At 37.0% G+C, this 24230-nt stretch overlaps 1 protein-coding gene and 1 pseudogene across 4 annotated transcripts in view; both read left to right on the top strand.

The window, feature by feature from the left end:
* The window catches only part of ZNF609 (zinc finger protein 609), a 350879-nt gene that overhangs the window by 287373 nt on the left and 39276 nt on the right, over window positions 1–24230 (top strand). For all 4 annotated transcript variants that reach the window (XR_005216444.1, XM_037833715.1, XM_037833714.1 and 1 more), the window contains one exon: window positions 23148–23235. Coding sequence is in view for 3 of the 4 variants with exons in the window: in XM_037833715.1 (XP_037689643.1) it covers window positions 23148–23235 (88 nt within the window). In the remaining variant the exon portion in view is untranslated. The remainder of the gene's footprint in view (window positions 1–23147; window positions 23236–24230) is intronic.
* On the top strand, window positions 9497–10127 carry LOC119531904 (annotated as a pseudogene).

The following is a 24230-nucleotide window of genomic DNA, read 5'->3' as shown; positions in this document are numbered from 1 at the left end:
TGCCTACTCAACAGAAAACTACAACCTATACTAAGAAAAATGAAGTTATTTCCCAGTCAAAGGAACACAGTACACTTCAACTGAGATACAGGAATTGAAACAAGTATTGCTAAATCAATTCAAAAAGTTTAGGGAAGATAGGCAAAAGAGATGAAGTGGATAATGAAAACACTGGACAAACAGAAGGTAGAAATTGAAAGTTTGAAAAAACAACTGGCAGAATCTATGGAAATGAAAGGCACAACACAAGAGATGAAAGACACAGTGGAGACATACAACAGCAGATCTCAAGAGGCAGAAGAAAACAGGAACAGGAGAACAAGACACCTGAAATCCTACACACAAAAGAACAGATAGGGAAAAGAATGGAAAAATAGGAGCAACATCTCAGGGAATTGAATGACAACATGAAACACATGAATGTATGTGTCATGGGTGTCCCAGAAGGAGAAGAGAAGGGAAAGGGGGCAGAAACAATAATAGAGGAAATAATCGCTGAAAATTTCCCATCTCTTATGAAAGACATAAAATTACAGATCCAAGAAGTGCAGCGTACTCCAAACAGAATAGATCTGAAGAGGCCTATGCCAAGACACTTAATAATTATCAAACATCAAAGACAGAGAGAATCCTGAAAGCAGCAAGAGAAAAGTGATCCATCACATACAAAGGAAGCTTGATAAGACTATGTGCGGATTTCTCAGCAGAAACCATGGAGACAAGAAGGAAGTGGGGTGATATATTTAAGATACTGAAAGAGAAAAACTGCCAACCAAGAATCCTATATCCGGCAAAACTGTCCTTCAAATATGAGGGAGAATTCAAAATATTCTCTGACAAACAGACAGTGACAGAGTTTGTGAACAAGATACCTGCACTACACGGAATACTAAAGGGAGCACTACAGACAGATGGGAAAAGACAGGAGTGAGAGGTTTGGAACACAATTTTGGGTGATGGTAGCACACCAATGTAAGTACACTGAACAAAGATGACTGTGAGTATGGTTGAAAGAGGAAGGTTAAGAACATGTGGGACACCAGAAGGAAAGAGTAAAGATAAAGAGAGGGACTGTATAACTCAGTGAAACCTAGAGTGCTCAACAATTGTGATAAAATGTACAAATATGTTTTTACATGAGGGAGAACTAATGACTGTCAATCATGCAAGGTGTTAAAAATAGGGCGACATTGCAGTAAAAATACAATCAATGCAAGCTAGAGACTATAATTAACAGAAACATCATATTATGCTTCCTTTAATGTAACAAAGGCAATATACTAAAGCTAAATGCATATAAGAAGGGGACATAAGGGAGGGGTATAGGACTCTTGGCATTGGTGATGTTGTCTGACTCTTTAGTCTACTCTAGTTTAATACTGTCTTTCCTTTTGTTGCTTCTAAGCTATCATGTTGTTGTTGTTTTCCTCTTTCTTTTTTCTTTTTCTTTGGTCTCTCTACCTTCTTTGATTCTTCCTTCTTTGTGGGAGAAATGGAGATGTCCTTATGTAGATAGTGTTGATGGTGGTGAATACATAAATATGTGACTATACAGGGAACCTTCGATTGTTTACTTAAGATGGAATATACAGAGAACTTAAGATGGCAGCTAGGTGAGACAGGGCAAAAAAAAACACCTCCGTGAAAAATACTAGATAAAAGCCAAAAAGTGACCCAGAACACCAGTTCCAGCAATGCACCAGCCGGACAAATTCTGCTAAATCCACAGGGACCGTGCATTTGGAGAAACCGGGAGTCTGCATTCTGAAACGAGTGGGTAAGCCGGCTGAAAGTCTGGCGGCCACGCTGCGGTGTGGGGAAACCTCAGGTTGATGTTTGGAGATGGACTAGTTCTTTTTAAAAAAAAAAAAAAACAAAAAACCCTGGAGCAGCTGCAGATACGGCAGTGAGAACTGCGCAGTGAAGCACATCAGGAGCGGGCTTTAGCCAATGCCTCGGTGTCTGGCATGGAGGATAGCCTTCCCCACACCTGCTGCTGATTGTCTCAGGGCCAGGGGGACAGAAGTGAGCCAAAAGGAGAAAGAAACTGTGCCCCTTTCAGCCATCTCCCTGGTGGGCTGGAGACATTCCTGCCCGGGGACAGAGCCATAGCCCAGAGCCGCGCCAAGAGTGTTTCCCACAGCATCGTGCACACGCCACAATATCAGCCATGGACAGTGGCCTTTAGTGCACCCGCAGCTAATTGTCCCAGAGCTGGGAAGGCGGAGCTGTGCGTAAAGTGGGACATTAACATGCCCCATTCAACCATCTTTAAAGCAGGCTGGGAACGCCCCTGCACAGCCCAGCGGCCCAGGGCTTTCCTGGAGGCCAGCATGCACTTGTGACATGGCACAACCTTCCTTCAGCAGAGGTCCTGGAAGAGCACGGCTGGGAAGGGGGACCCGCTCGGAAATCCCAGGGACCCTACGCCAATACCAAAGACTTGTGGGTCAGCGGCAGAGACAATCTGTGGCGAGACTGAAATGAAGGCTTAGACTCTTGCAACAGCCTTAAATCTCCAGGAACACCTGGGAGGTTTGATTATTAAAGCTGCCCTGCCTCCCTAACTACCCAGACATACACCCCACATTCAGGAGCAGACAGCACCAACAACACACCCAAACTTAGTGCACCAATTGAACCCCACAAGAATCAGATCCCCACACACCACAAAGACAAAGTTGGGGAGAACTGACTTGAGGGGAATAGGTGACTCGCGGATGCCATCTGCTGGCTAATTAGAGAAAGTATACACCACCAAGCTGTAGATCTGACAAATTAGAGATCGATATTTTTTATATCCAGAAAGAACCCTATCAAGTAAAGCAAATGCCAAGAGCCCAAAAACAACAGAAAATCTTAAAGCATATGATAAAACCAGATGTTATGGAGAACCCAAACCCAAACACCCAAATCAAAAGATCAGAAGAGACACAGTACTTGGTGCAATTAATCAAAGACCTAAAATCAAACAACGAGAGCATGGCACGGGACATAAAGGACATGAAGAAGACCCTAGAAGAGCATAAAGAATAAATTGCAAGAGTAAATAAAAATTAGAAGATCTTATGGAAATAAAAGAAACTGTAGGCCAAATTAAAAAGACTCTGGATACTCATAATACAAGATTAGAGGAAGATGAACAATGACTCGGTGTCCTCAAGGACCACAGAATGGAAAATGAAAGAACAAAAGAAAGAATGGGGAAAAAATCAAAGAAATCAAAATGGATCTCAGGGATACAGTAGATAAAATAGAACGTCCAAATTTAAGACTCTTTGGTATCCCAGAAGGGGAAGACAAGGGTAAAGGTCTAGAAAGAGTATTCAAAGCAGTTGTTGGGGAAGACTTCCCAAACCTTCTACACAATATAAATACACAAAGCATAAATGCCCAGCGAATTCCAAACAGAATAAATCCAAATAAATCCACTCCAGGACATATTCTGATCAGACTGTCAAATAGTGAAGAGAAGGAGCAAGTTCCGAAAGCAGCAAGAAGAAAGCAATTCACCACATATAAAGGAAACAACATAAGACTAAGTAGTGACTACTCAGCGGCCACCATGGAGGCGAGAAGGCAGTGGCATGACATATTTAAAATTCTGAGAGAGAAAATTTTCCAACCAAGAATACTTTATCCAGCAAAATTCTCCTTCAAATTTGAGAGAGAGCTAAAATTTTTCACAGACAAACAAATGCTAAGAGATTTTGCTAATAAAAGCCCTGCCCTACTTCACATACTAAAGGGAGCCCTACCAACAGAGAAACAAAGAAAGGAAAGAGATATAGAAAAATTTAACAGACATATATAGAACATTACATCCCAAATCACCAGGACACACATTCTTCTCTAGTTACCACAGATCTTTCTCTAGAATAGACCATAGGCTGGGACATAAAACAAGCCTCAATAAATTAAAAAAAAAAAATTTTAATATATGCAAAGCACATTCTCTGACCACAATGGAATACAAATAGAAGTCAATAATTTTTTATTTGTAACTCTACTATTTACTACCTACAGGATATAAAATACATAAAATCCAATGAAAAATCAGTGGTTTTGGACTCAATGTAAAATATGTAATTTTTGACAAGAACTACATAAAGGTTGGGGAATGGAGTAGTATAGGAACATAGTTTACGTGTCCTATTGAAGTTAAGTTGTTATCAAAGAAAAACAAGATTGTTATAGATTTAAGAGGTTAAATTTAAGCCACACGGTAAACACAAAGAAATTATCAGAGAATATGTCCATAGAGATGAAGAGTAGAGTATGGGTTATGAGAAGTCGGGGAAGGGGCAATGGGGAGTTAAGAAATGAGTGTAGGGTTTCTGTTTTGGGTGAAGGGAAATTTCTAGTAATGGATGGTGGGAAAGTGATGGCATTGCAACATTCTAAATGTGATTAATCCCACTATTGGAAAGCTAGGGAGGGGCTGGAATGGGAAGATTTAGGCTGTATATATTTTTCCACAATTGAAAAAAAAAAATAAAAGACAGTCTAAATAGATAATGACAATTAAATGCCAAGGATGATCCTGGATGGGATCTGAGGATGGAGGAGAGGAGGCCCAAAGGGACACAGTTGGGACATAAGGGGAAAAAAAAAAAGGAACTATAGAATGCAAGCTTTGTATCAATATTGAATTTCTTAAACTTCTTAGCTGCACTTAATGGGATTGCATAAAAGAATGTTCTTGTTCATGGGAATTGTGTATGTGAATTATATTGTTTGTTCAAGGATGTGTGCAGCTTGCTCTCATGCTCAGAAGACAGAGCAATAGATGATGGATGATAGATAGGGAGGGAAAGAAAGAAATGGTGGTGTGACAGGATGTTAAAGTTGGTGGATTGGGGTATTGCGGGAGGGGGGAGGGGTATGCTGCAGTTCTGTGTATGTGTTTTGTATTGTTTTTGCAACCGTTCCTGTAAGTTTGAATTTATTTCAAAAGAAAATTTAAAAAAAAAAAAGACAGAATATACAGTGTGTGAACAAAACTGTCTTAAAACAAAAATGGGTTGATGAAGAAACCTTGAGGGTACTATATTGAGTGAAATAAGTCAGACACGTAAGGACAAATATTGCATGGTCTCACTGATATGAACTAATAATAATATGTAAACTCATAGACATGAAATGTAGATTACCAGGATATAGCATGGGGCTAAAGAATGGGGAGCAGTTGCTTATTATGAGCAGAAGGTACAACTAGGTTGCACTTAAGTGTTTGAAAATGGACAGAGGTGACGGTAGCATGTTGTGAGAATAGCTAACAGTGCTGAATGATGTGTGAATGTGGTGGAAAGGGGAAGCTCAGATTCACATATGTCACCAGAAGGAAAGTTGGAGGTTAAAAGATGGGAATGTATAAAAGAGTGAATCTTGTGGTGGGCAGTGTCCATGATTAACTGTACAAATATTAGAAATCTCTTTCATGAACTATAACAAACATATGACACTATAATTAGAACTTTATAAGAGAGGGGCATATGAGGAAAAATATATACCTATTGCAAACTGTATACTACAGTTAGTAGTATTTTAACATTCTTTCCTCAATAGTAACAAATGTACTATACCAATAGTATGAGTCAGTAATGGAGGGGGGGGGTGGTTAGGGGTATGGGAGGGTTTGAGTTGTCTTTTTTTGTCTTTATTTCTTTTCTGGAGTAATGAAAATGTTCTCAAAATTAAAGAAAAAAATGTGATGAATACACAGCTGTATGATGGTACTATGGGCAACTGATTGTACACTTTGGATCTTTGGCTAATTATATGGTATGTGAACAATCTCAATTTAAAAAAAATTTTTTTTTAAATTAAGGGTCTGAAAAAAAATCAATTTTGTATCTATATACTAGCAATGAACATTTGGAAACTGTGATTAAAAATAAAATACCATTTGCAACAGCTCAAAGGAAAACAAGAAATTACTTAGGTATAAATCTAAGAAACATCTCCTGGTCTTGTATGCTGAAAAGTACACAGCTCTAATGAAAGAAATCAAAGAAGATCTAAATAAATGGAGAGACACACCATGTTCATGGCTTGGAAGACTTAACATAGTAAACATGTCAGTTCTCCCCAAATTGATAATACACATTTAAAGCAATGCCTATTAAAATCCCAGCAAGATTTTTTTTTTGTATGTAGATAAGATTATTTGAGAATTTATATGGAAAAAGCAAAGCAACTAGAATAGTTAAAACAGTTTAAAAAAGGAAAAAAGTGGAAGGAATCAGCCTGTCCAATTTTAAGACTTAATATATATCCACAGTAATCAAGTAATAGACACATAGATCAATGGAACAGAATAGAGTACTCAAAAATAGACAAATAGCCCCAAGTGATTTTTGACAAAGGTACGAAAACAATTCAGTGGAGGAAAGATAGCCTTTTCACATCAACTGAGATCTCACACCTCACAAAATTAACTCAACATGGATCAAGAATCTAAACATAAAACTATAAAACTTTTAGGAAAAAACATAGGGGAAAATCTTCTGAATCTAGGGCTAGGCAAAGACACCAAAAACATGATCCACAACAGAGGAAAAAATTTGGTAAATTGGACTTCATCAAAATTGACAACAATTTGTTCAGTGAAAGACCCTATTAAAAGAATGAAAAGGCAAGCCTCAGAGGAGAAGAAAATAGCCAACAAAAGACTGGTATCTAGAATATATAAAGAATTCCCCAAACTCGACAGTTTAAAAAAAAAAAATCCACTTGAAAATGGGGCAAAAGATAAACAGATATTTCACCAAAGAGATACACAGATGACAAATAAGCACGTGAAAAGATGTTTGACATCATTAGCCACTAGGCAAATACAAATTAAAACCATGAGCTATCACTATACACCTAACAGATTGGCTAAAATAAAAAATGGTAGCATCAAATACTAGCAAGGATGCAAAGAAACTGGATCACTCATGCATTGCTGGTGGAAGTTAAATGGGTAAGCCCTCTGGAAAACAGTTTGGCAGTTTCTTAAAAAACTAAGTATGCAACTACCATATAACCCAGCAACTGCTGATCATTTACCCCAGAGAAATGAAAACTTATGTTCATATAAAACCTGTACATAAATGTTGATAGCAACCTTATTCATAATAGCCAAAAACTGGAGAAAACCCAGATTACCATTCATCCATTGAAGGACAGCAAACTGTGATACATCTATACCATGGAATACTACTAAGCAATAAAAAGAAGCAAAATATTGATACACGCAACTCGGATGAGTCTCCAGAGAACTATGGTGAGTGAAAAATGCCAATCTCAAAAGGTTAATACTATATGATTCCATTTATATAACATTCTTGAAAAGCAACATTATAGAAATGAGAGGGCAATAAGGGGTATGAGGTGTTTAGGGATTTTTTTGGAGTAATAAAAATATTCTGAAATTGATTGTGGTGATGAATGCACAGCTATGTGGTGATACTGTGAACTATTGATTGTACACTTTGGATGGATTGTATGGTATGTGAGTACACCTCAATAAAACTGCTTTTAAAAAAAAAAGTATCAGAAGAAAAAGAACTACTTGGTGGGCCCTCAGTATAAACTGGCTCTCATCTCCAGTACCAAGTGGAAATGGGCAAGATGAAAGGATAAAATTTCTGCTACTGTTTAAAAGGTCCAACTTTGAGCCTTTGAATCTTGAATAGCACATAACCAATATAAATTGTGAAAGATTCACTAACACCAGAAAGAACAAATATATATATATATATTTTTCAATCATGTATCAGGATATATATATATATACTGAATCTAGAAAAGCCTTATGGTTGAAAATATGTAGTTAAGCAGTGTAGGATTGTGAAGTGACCTGGGAATATTGAGTGAAAAATTTTGTAAGAATGTGAAATGAGATTCAACTCAATAGATTAGTAATTGCACATATAGAAACAACGAAAGTTGTTGCTGAAAAATCTAAGTTGGTGAAGTCCTAGTTTTTTTATGTAGCTCTAAAGAGAAATATTTGAATGTTAGAAAATAACTTTGAATGAAAACTAAAACATATAGAACAGAAAATTATTTGTCTTACTCTTATGTTAATATTATAACATGTGTGCATTTCAGAGTTATAGACAAACATGGATAAAAATACATATACTTTAAAAATCAAAATAAATACTTGTGGAATGCAGCTAAAGTAGTGCTGGAGGAAAATTTATACCTTTAAATGCTTCTAATACATAAGAAAAAAAATCTAAAGCAGAGATTGGTAAACTTTTTCTTTAAAGAGCCTGATAGTAAATTTTTTAGACTTTGTGGGCCATACAGTCTCTGTTGTGATTACTCAACCTTCTTGTAGCCTGAAAGCAGACATAGACAATATGTAAAGGAATAAGCATGGTATGTTCCAATAAAACTTTATTCATGGGACTGAGATTTGAATTTCTTATAATTTCAATGAAATTTTATTGTTCTTTTCACTTTTCCTGCCATTAAAAATGTAAAAGCCATTCTTAGCTTATGAGCTGTACAAAAAAACAAGCAGCAGGCCAAATTTGGCCCAAGGGCTGTGATTTCCCAACCCCTAAAGCATCTAGGGTACTCAGAGATATGAAACTCTAGAAACATTCCTTCTCAAATCAGAAAGAAGACAAGAATGCAGGGATTACCCCTTCTATTTAACATTTTACTGGAGTTTCTAGCCAATCTAAGGAAATAAGAAAAAATATATAAGAAATAAAGAGAGTAAGATGACTATGCCAAACTCTGTAAAAAAACTCACTGCACTCGCCCCTTTATGGGACATGACTCCCAGGGGTGTAAGTCTCCCTGACAATGTGGGTCATGAGTCCCAGGGTGAGCCTGGCCATCACATCATGGGATTGAGAATGTCTTCTTGAACAAAAGGGGGGAAAGAACTGAAACAAAAGTTTCAGTGGCTAAGAGATTTCAAATAGAGTTAAGAGATCATTTTGCAGGTTAGTTATGCAAGCTTCAGCCAGATATTGCATATTGCCTTGGTATGCTAAGCCCCAACCAACAGTATTCCTGAAAACCCTAAAGAATACCCTGGGCTCTATCTGCAACTTTATAAGAGTTTTACTTGTGAAGTTTATTTTTTCAGAAACTTAAAGCCTCCAGATTGAGCCTATGCCAGATAATCCCTGAAACCCAGAGACGCCACTGTCTCCAAGAACATCAACCAATTTCATTCCTCTACCCCGTAATGTCAACACCCTTTTTCATCCTGAAGAAGTTAGAATGGTCATTGCCCAGATATCCCTGAAGACTGAGAAAATATTAAAATGAAAGAGAGGAGTTGTAACTGAGAATTTAGGATTTAACAAATGATTATGACTACTGAATCATTATATAGATATTTCTTTTTAAGTTTCTCGTGTATTGGAATAGCCAGAAGGAAATACCTGAAACTGCTGAACTATAACCCAGTAGCCTTGATGTTTGATAATGATTGTGTAACTACATAGTTTTTCTCTTATGACTGTGTGATTGTAAAAACCTTGTGACTGACAACCTCTTTATCCAGTGTATGGTTAGATGAGTAATAAAATAAAGACAGGTATGGGAAAAAAAAGAAAGTGTGAGACGGGCTCTGGGAAACCCCATGAGCCGGCTCTGTGGTCTTCCTTTCCAGTCTGCCATCTATGGTGGAATCACCACAAAGATGCAAATTTCTTAATAATCCTATCAGGGAAAACCAACACTCTCAAGGTTGAACCCTCAGATACAATAGAAAATGTGAAAGCCAAGGTCCAGGATAAGGAAAGAATTCCTTCTCATCAGCAGAAACGATCTTTGCTGGCAAGGCACTGGAAGATGGGCATACCCTGTCTGACAACAACTTTCTAAAGGAGTCAACTGTTTGTCTTGTGTTAAGACTTTCTGGTGGTGTTAAGAAAAGGAAGAAGTCTTACACTTTCCTAAAAAGAATAAACATAAGAGGGAGAAAGTTAAGTTGGCTGCCCTGAAATATACTATAAGGTGAATGAGAATGGCAAAATTAGTCACCTTGATCAGGAATGCCCTTCAGATGAATGTGGTGCTGGAGCTTTTATGGCCAACCCTTTGAATGACATTTCTGTGGCAAGTGTTGTATGACTTACTGTTTCAATGAACCAAATGACAAGTAATTGTGTATGAGTTAAAAAGAGAGCTCATATTTTATGCATGATTGTTTTGTAAACCCATAACTTCTTCAATAAGAGAGAGAGAGAGACATCATCACGGTTGTTTGAATCCAAAATGAACTTGTAAAAATCAGTGACTTTCCCAGGCTTCAGTAACAATCACTTAGAAAATTTATCAGAAACCTCATTTGTTACAGCAAAAATGAAAATAAGGAACCTAAGAATAGCTTTATCTAAAAATATGCAAATTATATACCAGTGTTCATAGCAGCATTATTCACAATAGCTAAAAGGTGGGAGCAACCCAGGTGTCCACCAGCAGATGAATAGATAAAACTTGGTATATACACATGTTCTAGTTTGCTAATGCTGCCAGAATGCAAAACACCAGAGATGGATTGGCTTTTATAAAAGGAGTTTATTTGGTTACACAGTTACAGTCTTAAGGCCATAACGTGTCCAAGGTAACACATCAGCAATCGAGTACCTTCACTGGAGGATGGCCAATGGTGTCCGGAAAACCTCTGTTAGCTGGGAAGGCACATGGCTGGTGTCTGCTCCAAAGTTCTGGTTTCAAAATGGCTTTCTCCCAGGACGTTCCTCTCTAGGCTGAAGTTCCTCAAAAATGTCACTCTTAGTTGCACTTGGGACATTTGTCCTCTTTCAGCTTCTCCGGAGCAAGAGTCTGCTTTCAATGGCCGTCTTCAAACTGTCTCTCATCTGCAGCTCCTGTGCTTTCTTCAAAGTGTCCCTCTTGGCTGTAGCTCCTCTTCAAAACATCACTCACAGCTGCAGTGAGTTCCTTCTTTTATGTCAGCTCATTTATATGGCTACACTGATCAACTTAGACCCACCCCGAATGGGCGGAGCAACACCTCCGTGGAAATTCTCTCATCAGAGTCATCACCCACAGCTGGGTGGGGAACATTCCAAAGAAACAGTCAAAGAATTACAATCTAATCAACACTGATAACATCTGCCCACACAAGATTACATCAAAGATAGTGGCATTTGGGGGACACAATATATTCAAACTGGCACAACACACAATGGAATATTATTCAGCAATAAAAAGGAATGAAATTCTGATGCATGCTACCTCATGGATGAACCTTGAAGATAGCATGTTAAGTGAGATTAGCCAGACACAAAGAGACAAAAATTGTATGATTTTACTTATATGAAATACTTAGAATAAGTAAATTCATAGAGACAGAAGGTAGACTGCAGGTTACCAGTGACTAGGGTGGAAATGGGGATAGGATCAGAAGTTATTGCTTCCATTTTCTCCCCTTTTGAATCAGAGTGTCTGTAACTGGTATCCTATGCCTGTACTGCCACTGGGACCAGGTAACGTGTTTCTATTTCACAGATACATAGATGAGAGGAATTTTGCCTCAGAATGGATCATATCCAGAGTCTCACCCATACCTGATTCAGATGATGAGGCTTGGGACCTTTTAACTATCAGATTTAGATGAGATTTTGGACCTTGAGTTAATGCTGTAATGGGTTGAGACTTGTGGGAACTTTGGAACAAGGTTAATGTATTTTACTCATGGAAAGGAATGAATCTTTGGACAACAGAGGGTGGACTCTAGTAGATAGAGTAATGGTCCCGCAAAGATGTCCATGTTCTAATCCCCAGAATATGCAAATATGTTACCTTATGTGGGAAAGGGGAAGTAAGGTTGCAGATGGAATTAAGGTTTATTTATCAGCTGACTTTTAGGATAAGGAAATTACCTGGATTATCCAAGTGGGTCCAAAATAATCACAAGGGTCCTTTAAAGTAGAAAAGGGAGACAGAAGAGAAGGTCAGAGTGGTACAATGTGAGAAGGACCTGCTGTTGGTGGCTTTGAAGATGGAGAAAGGGGACCCCATGTCAAGGAATGGGGGCAGCTTCCAGAAGCTGGAAAAGGGAAGGAAACATCCTATCCAGAGCCTACAGAAAAGAACACAGCCTTGCCAACACCTTGATTTTATCTTAGTGAGACTCATGTTAGGTTTCTGATTTGCAGAACTCTGAGACAATAAATTTGTGTTGTGTTAGAAAAAAAAAGTGAATTAGAAAACTCTAAAGACAAAGGGAGTGGCCATAAAATTTCTGTCTAGGGTTTTGGGGATAAAGAAAAAATAAAAACGCCAGTGATTTATTTGATAAAGAAATCAAAAGCCTTGAGGCCCAAACATATATACATATAACTTGCCAATTTACAACATCTGCCTAAAAGATGTCCATACCATTGAAACCCATATAACCTGATCAGAAATGGGAAAATAAAAGAATGCAAGAATGGAAAACAAGTACTGTTAGCTGAAAATGAACTCATACAACTGGATTATGAAACTTGAGAAGTGAGCTTTCGTAGGAGTGTTAGTAGAAGAAATAAACAGAATTAGAAAAAAAAACTACAAATAGAATAATCAGAGGGTAACTATTAAATAGATGTGCTTAAAACTATTAAAGGGCTAACAAATGAAGAAAATAGTAGATTTGGGAAAATGAAGTAAAACTTGTAAATACTATATGTATAATAATTGAACTGAAAACTCAATGGACAGACTAAGAGAACTAAATGGAGAATTAGTGAACTGGGAGGTAGATCTGAGGAAGTTACTAGCGTGTCATGCAGAAAGTTAAGCAGATGGCAATAGCGATTGGATAGGAGCACAAGGAGTCTTCTGGGACATTCATGATATTCTGCTTCTTAATCTCGGACTGGTTATATGAGCATGCTCATTTTGTGAAAATTCATTGAACAGTACAATTAAGAGTGATCTACTTCCATGAAGAGGTAGAAAATGTTAATTAACCGGTACAAAAAATATAGAATACTTAACATCCAAAATTGCAAAGGCAAAATGGTAACATAAAAAGTTCTATCAATTTTAGAGAAATCAAAAAAGGAATAAAATCAACAAAGAGAGAAAAGCATAATGAATAGAAATTCAAAACAAAATAAGATGGTTGAAATAAATCCAAATATAAATCTACCTACTTAAATATATAGGTAATGTTAAGTTTGCTAAAATAGCAAATTTTATTTTTTAAAGAATCATACCTAAAACAATGATTAATGAAGTATAAAATTTAAAGAATGGAAAAGAATCATTCAGGTGTTATTTGTATGACAATATTAATATGCAATTAAATAGATTGTAACATATATCTATTACAGATACAGGGAGTTAATGATAAAAACAATTCTGAATTGTTTGAAACTCTAGAGGAAAATATGGAGTGGAGAAAGACCCTGCAAAGGCCATATAATTTTAATACTGAATATCTATAATTTAGGACTGATGCAAAACTAAAGGTATTTTGAGACAAAAAAAGATGAGAGGATTTAAGGCTGCTGAAAGAATTACTAAAAGATAAATTTTCATAAGGAAGAAATAAAACTCAGAAGAAGTGTGTTGTAAGACACAAAACAAAACATAAAATTGGAAGCTTAAAAAAACTTTTTGTACTATGTTCATTATTTTGGTTAAGGATGTGTGCAGGGCTCAGCTGGGCTATTCTTTTATTCCATTTGGCATCGCCTGGAAATACCCAATGGTATTCTTCTGGCAGTTGGCCTGGACTTCATTCTTATATGTCTGATGCCTTGCAGACATCTGGAAGGCTGGGCTCAGCTGGGCCATTCTTTCTCTTCTTGTAGTCTCAACATATCTTCACATAGTCTCTCCTGCATGGAAGTCGAACTTCTTGCATCACAGCTCAGGACTCCAAGAAACCAAACTTGCTGGTCCTCTTAAAAGCTAGTCCTGGAACTAGCATCATGTCATTTCTGCAACAAAAAAATTTATTGGTCAAAGCAGCCAGCTAGATTAACAAAAGGGGGTGATAAATTCCACTTCTCTATGAATGTAGTATTACAGAATTTGGGGCCATCTTCAATCTTCAAGGGTAAGTATTTTGGAGGAACTAGAAATCATTAAAGAAGGAAAAATGTTGGGGAAAAGAGCTATCATTAATATACTTAGAGAGATACAAGGAGATACTTCATCCATGAAAAAACAAAGTTATAAGGTGACGGCCTTCAGAGAATTAAAACGAGCTCTTAGAAATTAAAAACACAACAACAGAAATGAAAAAAAAATTAGTAGGAGTATTGGAAAATAAAGATGAGAATATTTCTCAGAAAGGAGACTAAAAAGGCAAAAAAAAAAAAAAGATACTCTTAAGTCATAAAAAGCGCAAGCCGTAAAGGAAAAGCTTAATAAATTTGACTTGATTAAAATATAGAACTTCTTTTCAACCAAACTCATCATAAATACTTTAAAAAATAAGCTACATATATCAGTGTTAGATTTCTTGAACTTATTAACTGTAGCTAATATTGCTACATAAGTGAATATTCTTGTTCTTAGGAAATATACATGGAACTCTCAAGTGTTAAAGGAACCTACTCATATGTTTAGAAAATAGACAAATGAGGTTGATAGATATAACAAATGTGGCAAAATGTTGAAAGTTGGTAAATCAGGGGGGTATATGGGGATGCTCTGTTGTTTTTGTATTATTTTAGCAACTTTCCTGTGGGTTTGAAATTATTTCAAAATTAAAACTTTTTTTAAAAGTTTTCAAAAAATAAAATTAAAAAGTTGAGTCCGGGGGTGATGTCATCAACATGGCAACATAAACAGCTACTGAAAACTTCTCTCTGGAGATTCAATGAAAAAAAAAGGACAATTCTGAATTGTTTGAAACTCTAGAGGAAGATATGGACTGGAGAAAGACCCTGCAAAGGCCAAATTGAAGAAAGAGAAGAAATATCAGCAGGCAGACAAGTGAGTGAGTGTCCGGCCCATAAAACCACCGGGAAGCAGGGAGCCGAGCCACTCCATAGGTGAGCAGGTGAGTTTGCCCCAGAAAGCTGCTGGGAAGCCATCAGGGACCAGGGAGCTGAGCTGCGCCACAGAGGAGTGGGTGAGTTTGCCCCAGAAAGCAGCTGGGAAGCCGCCATGGAGCAGGGAGCTGAGCCAAAGACAAGCAGATCCCTAGCCAAGAATCCCTGTGCCAGGGACAGGCCATTGCAGCAGGCAGAGGAGAGAGGAAGGGGGTAGCTCTCCATGCCCATGCAGCCATCTTTGCAGCTGACTGGGAGACACCCTGCACAGTGACGCAGCCAAAAGCCTCCTTAAGGGAATTTAGGATTTGGCAGGCTTGCGACGGCATCCACCCTTCCTCCATGGGAGACTGTGGTGTGCACAGCCTAGAGGCAGGGGTGTCACAACAGAAGTGCCAGGAACCCTCCCCCTAACCCAGGGACCCGTGGACACCCCACAGAGAGGAACTGTGGGGCATTTGAACTGGAGGGGGAGACACGCAGGTCTGCAGCCCCAGGAAAGGCTGGGACCACTGTGTCCTAAAGCGGTCTCCCTTCCAAACTGCATAGGCACCCCTCCACCCACAGGTTTGGTGGTCCCCACTGCATACAGAAAATTGGTGCATTGATATAACTTCCACATGGTTTGGATCCCCACTTAGTGCATAGATGAAGTTGGGGAGAACTGGCTATAAGAGGTGGCTCAGGAGCTCCAACTGCTGATAGCTCAGGGAAAGTACGCTCCACCAAGCTGTAGCTCTGTCAAATTATAGATAAGTGTTCAAATAAGTCTACATGTACTAAAAGAACCCTATAAAGATAAGCAAATGCCAAGAGGCCAAAAACAACAGGAAATTATAGTGCATATGAAGAAACCAGAAAATATGGATAATCCAGATGCCCAAGTTAAAAAGGCAGAGGAGATACAGAATTTGGAGCAGTTAGTCAAAGATGTACTCATCAGCATTAATATCATGGTTCAGTATATAAAGGATATGAAAAAGACCCTAGAAGAGCATAAAGAAGAATTTGCAAGAGTAAATTTTAAAATAGCGTATCTTATGGAAATAAAAAGATTCTGTTAATCAAATTAAAAAAGATTCTTGAGTCACATAAGACCAGATTTCAAGAGGTAGAGGAAAGAATTAGTGAACTCAAAGATAGCATGATGGAAATTGAAAGCACAAAATAACAAATGGTGAAAAAAAATTGAAAATTTTGAAGTAAATCTTAGGGAAACAGTGGGCAACATGAAGCACACAAATATAAGAATCATCAGTGTTCCAGAAGGGGAAGAGAAGAGTAAAAGAGTAGGAAGAGTATTCAAAGACATTGTTGGTGAAAACTTCCCAACCCTTCTAAATGACATAAATATGCAAATCATAGATGCCCAGTGAGCTCCAAATAGAATAAACCCACTCCAAAACATTGTCTGATCAGATTATCAAATGCCGAAGAGAAGGAGAAAGTTCTGAAAGCAGCAAGAGAGAAGTGATTCAGCACATACATGGGAAACAACATAAGGTTAAGTAGTGACCACTCAGTGGCCACCATGGACGTGTTTAAAATTCTAAAAGAGAAAAATTGCCAACCAAGAATTCTTTATCCAGCAAAGCTCTGCTTCAAATTTGAGGGAGAGCTTAAAATTTTCACAAACAAATGCTGAGAGAATTTGCCAACAAGAGACCTGCTCTACAAGAAATACTAAAGGGAATTCTACCAGGTAAGACAAAAGAAAGGAGGGAGAGGTCTGGAGAAAGGCACAGAACTGAAGAGTTTAGTAAGGGTACCTTAAAGGGAATAGAGAGAGGAAAAAATACATCTGACAAATAAAAACCAAAGGATATGGCTGATTCAAGAACTGCCTTCACAGTAATCACATTGAATATGAATGGATTAAACTCCTCAATTAAAAGATACAGACTGGCAGAATGGATTAAAACATGTGAACCATCAATATGTTACTTACAAGAGACTCATCTTGGACCCAGAGACACAAAGTAATTGAAAGTGAAAGGATGGTGTGATGATTAGGTTCATGTGTCAGTTTGGCCTGGTAATGGTACCCAGGTGTCTGGTCAAGCAAGCACTGGCCTAACTGTTATTGCAAGGACAGAAGGCTAGTTTATTAAATCTTCAGTCAATTGGCTGCAGCTGTGACTGATTATGTCAATGAAGGGCGTGTCTTCCACAATGAGAGAAGGCAGTCAGCTGGATTTAATCCAATCAGTTGACAACTTTTAAGCGAGACAGATAGAGGACCTTCACTTCTGCTGCTGCTGCTGACCAGTGAAGCATTTCCTGAGGAGTTCATCAAAGTTGCCAGTTCATTACCTGAGGAGTTCATCGAACATGTTCATCAGAGTTGCCAGTCTGCTGCCTGCCCTATGGAATTTGGACTTGTGCATATCCACAGTTGCATAAAACACTTCTATAATCATATTTATAAATATCTCTTACTGATTCTGTTTCCCTAGAGAACCCTATCTAATATAGATGGGAAGAAAATATTCCATGCAAGCTATAGCCAAAAGAAAACAGGGGTAGCAATATTAATCTCAGATAAAATAGACTTTAAATGCAAGTATGTCATAAGAGACAAAGAAGGACACTATATACTAATAAAAGGGACAATTCAACAAGAAGAAACAACAAACATAATGTCTGTGTACCCAGTCACGGTGCCCCAAAGTACATGGGACAAACAATGGCAAAACTGAAGGAAGCAATAGATGTTTCCACAATAATCATGGGAGACTTCAATACATCACTCTCTCATTTATAGATAGATCAATCAGACAGAGGACCAATAAGGAAATTGAAAAACTAAAAACTGTGATAAATGAATTTGACTTAACAGGCATATATAGAACATTACATCCCAAATCACGAGGATGCACATTCTTTTCTAGTGCTCATGGAACTTTCTCCAGAATAGATCATATTCTGGGGCATAAAACAAGCCTCAATAAATTGAAAAAGATTGAAATTATTCAAAGCACATTCTCTGATCACAATGAAATGCAACTAGAAGTTAATAATCATCAAAGATCTAGAACATTCACAAATATCTGGAGGTTAACACACTCTTAAACAATCAGTGGGTTAAAGATGAAATTGCAAGAGAAATTGCTAAATATCTAGAGATGAATAAAAATGAGAAGACAACATATCAAAACTTACGGGATGCAGTGAAGGCGGTATTGTGGGGGAAATTTGTAGCTCTAAATGCATACATTAAAAAGGAAGAAAGCTAAAACCAAAGAACTGCTGGAACAACTAAAGAAGCTAGAAAACGAACAGCAAACTTATCCTAAACCAAGCAGAAGAAAGGAAATAACAAGGATTAAAGCAGAAATAAATGACATGGAGTACAAAAAAAAAAAAAAAAAAAAAAAAAAAAAAAAAACAATAGAAAAAAAAAAAACAAAAGTTTGTTCTTTGAGAAGATCAACAAGATTGACAAGCCCTTAGCTAGACTGGCAAAATCAAAAAGAGAGAAGACCCAAATAAAAAAAATAATAAATGAGAGAGGGGACATTACTGCAGATCCCAAAGAAATTTAAAAAATCATAAGAGGATTCTATCAACAACTCTACACCAACCAACTAGGTAATTTAGAAGAAATGGACAATTTCCTGGAAACACATGAACAACCTAGACTGACCAGAGAAGAAATAGAAGACCTCAACAAACCAATCACAAGCAGAGAGATCCAATCAGTCATCAAAAAGCTTCCCAAAAATAAAAGCCCAGGGCCACATGGCCTCACAGGGGAATTCTATCAAACTTTCCAAAAAGAACTGACACCAATCTTACTTAAACTCTTTCAAAAAATTGAAGAAAATGGAACATACCTAACCCATTTTATGAAGCGAACTTCACTCTAATACAAAAACCAGGTAAAGATGCTACAAGAAAGGAAAACTACAGGCCGGTCTCCCTCATGAATATAGACACAGAAATTCCCAACAAAATACTTGCAAAATCAAATCGAAGACAAATTTAAAAAATCATATACTGTGACCAAGTGGGGTTCATTCCAGGCATGCGTGCAAAGATGGTTCAACATAAGAAACTCAGTGTAATACAACACATTAACAAATCAAAAGGGAACAATCAAATGATTGTCTCAATAGATGCTGAAAAAGCATTCAACAAAATCCAGCTTCCTTTATTGATAGAAACACTTCAAAGGTAGGAATTGAAGGAAACTTCCTCAATATGATAAAGAGCATATATGAAAAACCCACAGCCAGCATAGTACTCAAAGGCTAGAGACTGAAAGCCTTCCCTCTAAGATCAGGAACGAGACAAGGATGCCCGCTCTCATCGCTGTTATTCAACATTGTGCTAGAAATGCTAGCCAGAGCAATCCCTCAAGACAAAGAAATAAAAGGCATCCAAATTGGAAAGGAAGAAGTAAAACTGTCATTATTTGCAGATGATATGATCTTATATTTGGAAAACCCTGAGAGATCAATGATACAGCTACTTCAGCTAATAAATTTAGCAAAGTAGTGGGATACAAGATTAATGCACATAAGTCAGTAATGTTCCTATACATTGGAAATGACCTAACTGAAGACACACTCAAGGAAAATATTCCATTCTCAATAGCAACTAAAAAAATCAAGTACCTAGGAATAAACTTAACTAAAGATGTAAAAGACCTATACATAGAAAATTACATAACTTTACTAGAAGAAATAGAAGGGGACCTAAAAAGATGGAAAAAATTCCATGTTCATGGATAGGAAGGCTAAATGTCATTAAGATGTCAACTCTACCCAAACCCATCTACAGATTCAATGCAATTCCAATCAAAATTCCAGCAACCTACTTTGCAGACTTGGAAAAGCTCGTTATCCAATTTATTTGGAAGGGACAGATGCCTCAAATTTCTAAAACCATTCTAAAAAAGAAATACAAAATGGGAGATCTTACACTTCCTGATTTGAACCTTACTGTAAAGCCACAGAAGGCAAAACAGCATGGTGTTGGCACAGAGATAGACTTATTGATCAATGGAATTGAATCAAGAGTTCGGAAATAGACCCCCAGATCTACCATCAACTAATCTTTGATAAGGCCCCCAAGCCTACTGAACTGTGATATAACAGTCTCTTCAACAAATGGGGTTGGGAGAATTGGATATCCATGTCCAAAATAATGAAAGAGGACCCCTACCTCACACCCTACACTAAAATTAAGTCAAAGTGGATCAAAGACCTCAATATAAGAAACAGTACCATAAAACCCCTAGAAGAGAATGTAGGGAAACATCTTCAAGACCTTGTATTACGAGGTCACTTCTTAGACCTTACACCCAAAGCACAAGCAACAAAAGAAAAAATAGATAAATGGGAACTCCTCAAAATTGAAAGCTTCTGTATGTCAAAGGAATTTGTCAAAAAGGTGAAGAGGCAGCCAACTCAATGGGAAAAAATATTTGGAAACCATATATCTGATAAAGACTGATATTTTGCATATATAAAGAAATCCTACAATTCAATGACAATAGTACAGACAACCCAATTATAAAATGGGCAAAAGGTTAAGATATTTCTCTGAAGAAGAAATACAAATGGTTAAAAAGCACATGAAAAAATGTTCATCTTCACCAGCTATTAGGGACATGCAAGTTAAGACTACAGTGAGATACCATCTCACACCAATTAGAATGGCTGCCATTAAACAAACAGGAAACTACAAATTCTGGAGAAGATGTGGAGAAATTGGAACTCTTATTCATTGCTGGTGGGACTATATAATGATACATCCACTCTGGAGGACAGTCTACGGTTCCTTTGAAAACTAGATATCAAGTTACCCTGTTATCCAGCAATTTCACTTCTTGGTATATACCCGGAAGATCTGAAAGCAGTGACACAAACCAGTATGTGCACACCGATGTTCATAGCAGCATTATTCACAATTTCCAAGACAAGGAAACAATCCAAATGTCCTTCAGCAGATGAGTGGGTAAACAAAATGTGGTATATACACATGATGGAATACTGTGTGGCAGTAAGAAGGGACAATGTCGTGAAACATGACAACATGGATGAACCTTGAAGACATAATGCCGAGTGAAATAAGCCAGACACAAAAGAGAAAAGAGTGTTCATTACCACTAATGGGAACTCTGTGAAAAATGTAAAATATATGTTTTATATTATAGAATGTAGGGGACCTAGAGAAAGACAGCAACTAGTGAAGGGGGAACAGTAATCTAATAAGAACAGGTAAGATACGGAGAGTAATCTTAATGATATGGGAATGCTCAGAAATGACTATGGTGTGTTAATTTTCTTGGGGTATGGTAGGAACATGTAGCAATGTTGTTATTTTAGGTTATTTTCTTATTCCTTTGTTTTATTTTGTTTTGAAATGTTTTTTTTTATTTTTTTGATAAAGTATAAAAAGAAAGTTGAGTCCATGTCACACTTTTATACCAGGTTAAATTACAGATGGATCAAAGATTTAAATACAAAAAGTAATATCATAAAAGTACTAGAAGAAACCATGAAAAAGAAAATGAGAAAACTGTTAATAAAGTGATCGAATGGGGAAAGCCTTTTGAAATATGACAGAAGAACTCAGAAGCCATAAAAGATTGATAAATTTACCATCAAAATAATTCTGCATAGTGTTAACTACCATTAGCAAAGTCAGATAACTAGGGGAAATATCCAATTCATAGTATAAGACAAAAGGCTTACTCCAGTTTATTAAGAGCCACAAATAAGAAACAGACTAATAATTCAGTAAAAACAAAAATGAGCAAAGGATATGAACAGCCATTTCACCAGAAGGGAAATACAAATGTCTTTTAAACATTAAATGATATACAAACTCATAATAAGAAAAACTAAATTAAAACTACATAACACTTTTTTTTCCTATCACATTGGCAAAGATCAAAAAATTTTATAACACTATGTTGCCAAAGGGAAAGAGCAGCAGGTGTTCTCATGTACTATTGGTGGGTGTGTAAATTAAAATCTTCACTTTGAGGGCAATTAGGTAATATTTATCAAAACCCCAAATATAAGTGTCCTGTGCGATTAGCAATTTTACTTACAGGAATTTTCCTTATAGACATATAAATAAGATACAACATTTGCACAAGGTTATTCATTGCATCATTATCTGTAATAGCAAAAGAATGAAGCAACCTAAATATCCATCAACAGGGTACTGAGTAAATAAATTACAGTACAGTCGTTCAAATGCAACCATTAAAAAAGAATGAACTTGCTCTACGTGTACTAATAAGGAATGATCTAAAATATGTGGTTACTTGAGAAAAGCAATGTGCAAAACTATGTATATTGCTACCATTTAAGAAAGAATGTATAAATATATATGTATAAAATATCTTTGGAAGAATACATGGAACTGGAGGGCTGGAGAACAGTAACAGAAGGGACACAATATTATATTGGGGTTTGGGGGATATCTTTTGAATTTTGGATATGGCTATATTACCTACTCAAAAGCATTTTTAAATTAACAACATGATAGGAATATTCATCATGGCATCATTTAAGAGCAAAACATGCCAAAAATTAAGTGTCCATCGACAAGATTATGTATAAATTGCGGTCAAATCATACAATGTAATACTTCCTTGAGAGCAGTTAAAATGAGTGAAATAAAGTTTTTCATGTCAACATGGATAAATCTCAAATTTGTAATATTTAAGCAAGAAAGGTAAGTTGCAAATTTATATCCCCAGCATGATCCCATTTATGAAAAGTTTTAAAATATAGTAAATAATGCTCTTCAACTATGATGTTTTATTTAGAAAAATCTGATGCAAGTATGGCACAAAATCTTATGAATTTGTTGAGATGCAGAGTGGGTATATGAGTTTGTTAGAGTATGCTTTGTACTTTTTCAGTATGTTTGAAATAATGCATAATTTAAAAAAAATAAAATAAAATGTGCCTTGACCCATGCCATAAAATCTTTGCAACTGTTGCCAGTCCTTAGGGTACCCAATAGTGCTGTAGGCAATTCCCATGGAATTATTCCAGCCCAATTCTGTTTGTCCCGTTGGGATCCAGAGGACCCCTTAGTCCTTCCTACAGAAGTCACAGTATGGCTCAAATGGAAGATATTCTTTTTGGTAGGCAGCATGGTTTCTCTTGTCTTTATCTGAGTCTTCTTGTTTTCCAGGGATGTTGGTGGTAAATGTAACATGGAGGAACAAGACCTATGTAGGTACACTTCTTGACTGTACACGGCATGATTGGGCACCCCCAAGGTAAGCAATCTACAGCTTTTTAGTTTATATTAGTGGTTCAGAATAATCAGTGAATCTGTATACCTTTATCATGCTAGAGTTGTGGTGTGCCTGGCTTTCAAAGGACATTATGGTATAGAGACAAAGGAAGGCATTACATTCAACTGGCATTCAAGGAGAATAAATGAGTTAGGTATTGAAGCATTGGGAGTAGGATGGGAAGGAATGGGGAGGAAACTATATAAACTTTTGTCTAGAATTACTGAATTCTGGCTTCTACCTGTAATTACCTTGAGAGCACGGCCATAAAGTCTAACGATGGATGAACATTAATTGACAATGCTTTTTGATAACAGGTCTCTCTCAGAAATTTAAACTCAAAAACATTTTCAGTTTTATGAATTCCACTAGATTTCATGAAAACCTTTTCAAGTTGCAATTTGACTTTAAGATAGACATTTCAGTCAACAGTACCTTATAGCTTGTTCCTAATATTAGTCTCCAGTTTGCCAGGGTTTGGGTCTTTGGAAAAATTATCTTAAACCTTCAACTGCTTACTGTTCCCATGGAACAAAGATGGGCAGGGATGTTCCAAGGAAAAATATTTTAAAGCTCTTGACTCCATACCACCTTCTTTTTCTCAGGTATAATTATGTCTACCTTGGGATATATGGTTATTTATTCCTCCAGTTTTCAGAGATGCCGGACCAGGTTTTCTAGAATCTTAGAGTATTGTCTGACTGTAATCAAACTATCACAGAAGTTGCCCTGAAAAGAATCAGAAACAGATGAGCTAGGGCCAGTTTGTAAAGTTCTTTACATTCTCCCTTTGTATGTCTGGGAAACCTATTGGAATGACTTATTTCTGCTTTAGATACATAAGAATCCAGAGATACAGGAGCTGAGAGGGTAAGTGATAACAGGGAAACAGTAAGTCACAACATAGTAGGGCACCTTTGGGGACCCGAAGGAGATATTTGACAAAATTTGCCTTTTTCCTGCCATTAGCTGTGCCT

The sequence above is a fragment of the Choloepus didactylus genome, chromosome 4, assembly GCF_015220235.1.
Source record: "Choloepus didactylus isolate mChoDid1 chromosome 4, mChoDid1.pri, whole genome shotgun sequence".
NCBI lineage: Eukaryota > Metazoa > Chordata > Mammalia > Pilosa > Megalonychidae > Choloepus > Choloepus didactylus.
This window is presented reverse-complemented; position numbering and strand designations above follow the sequence as displayed.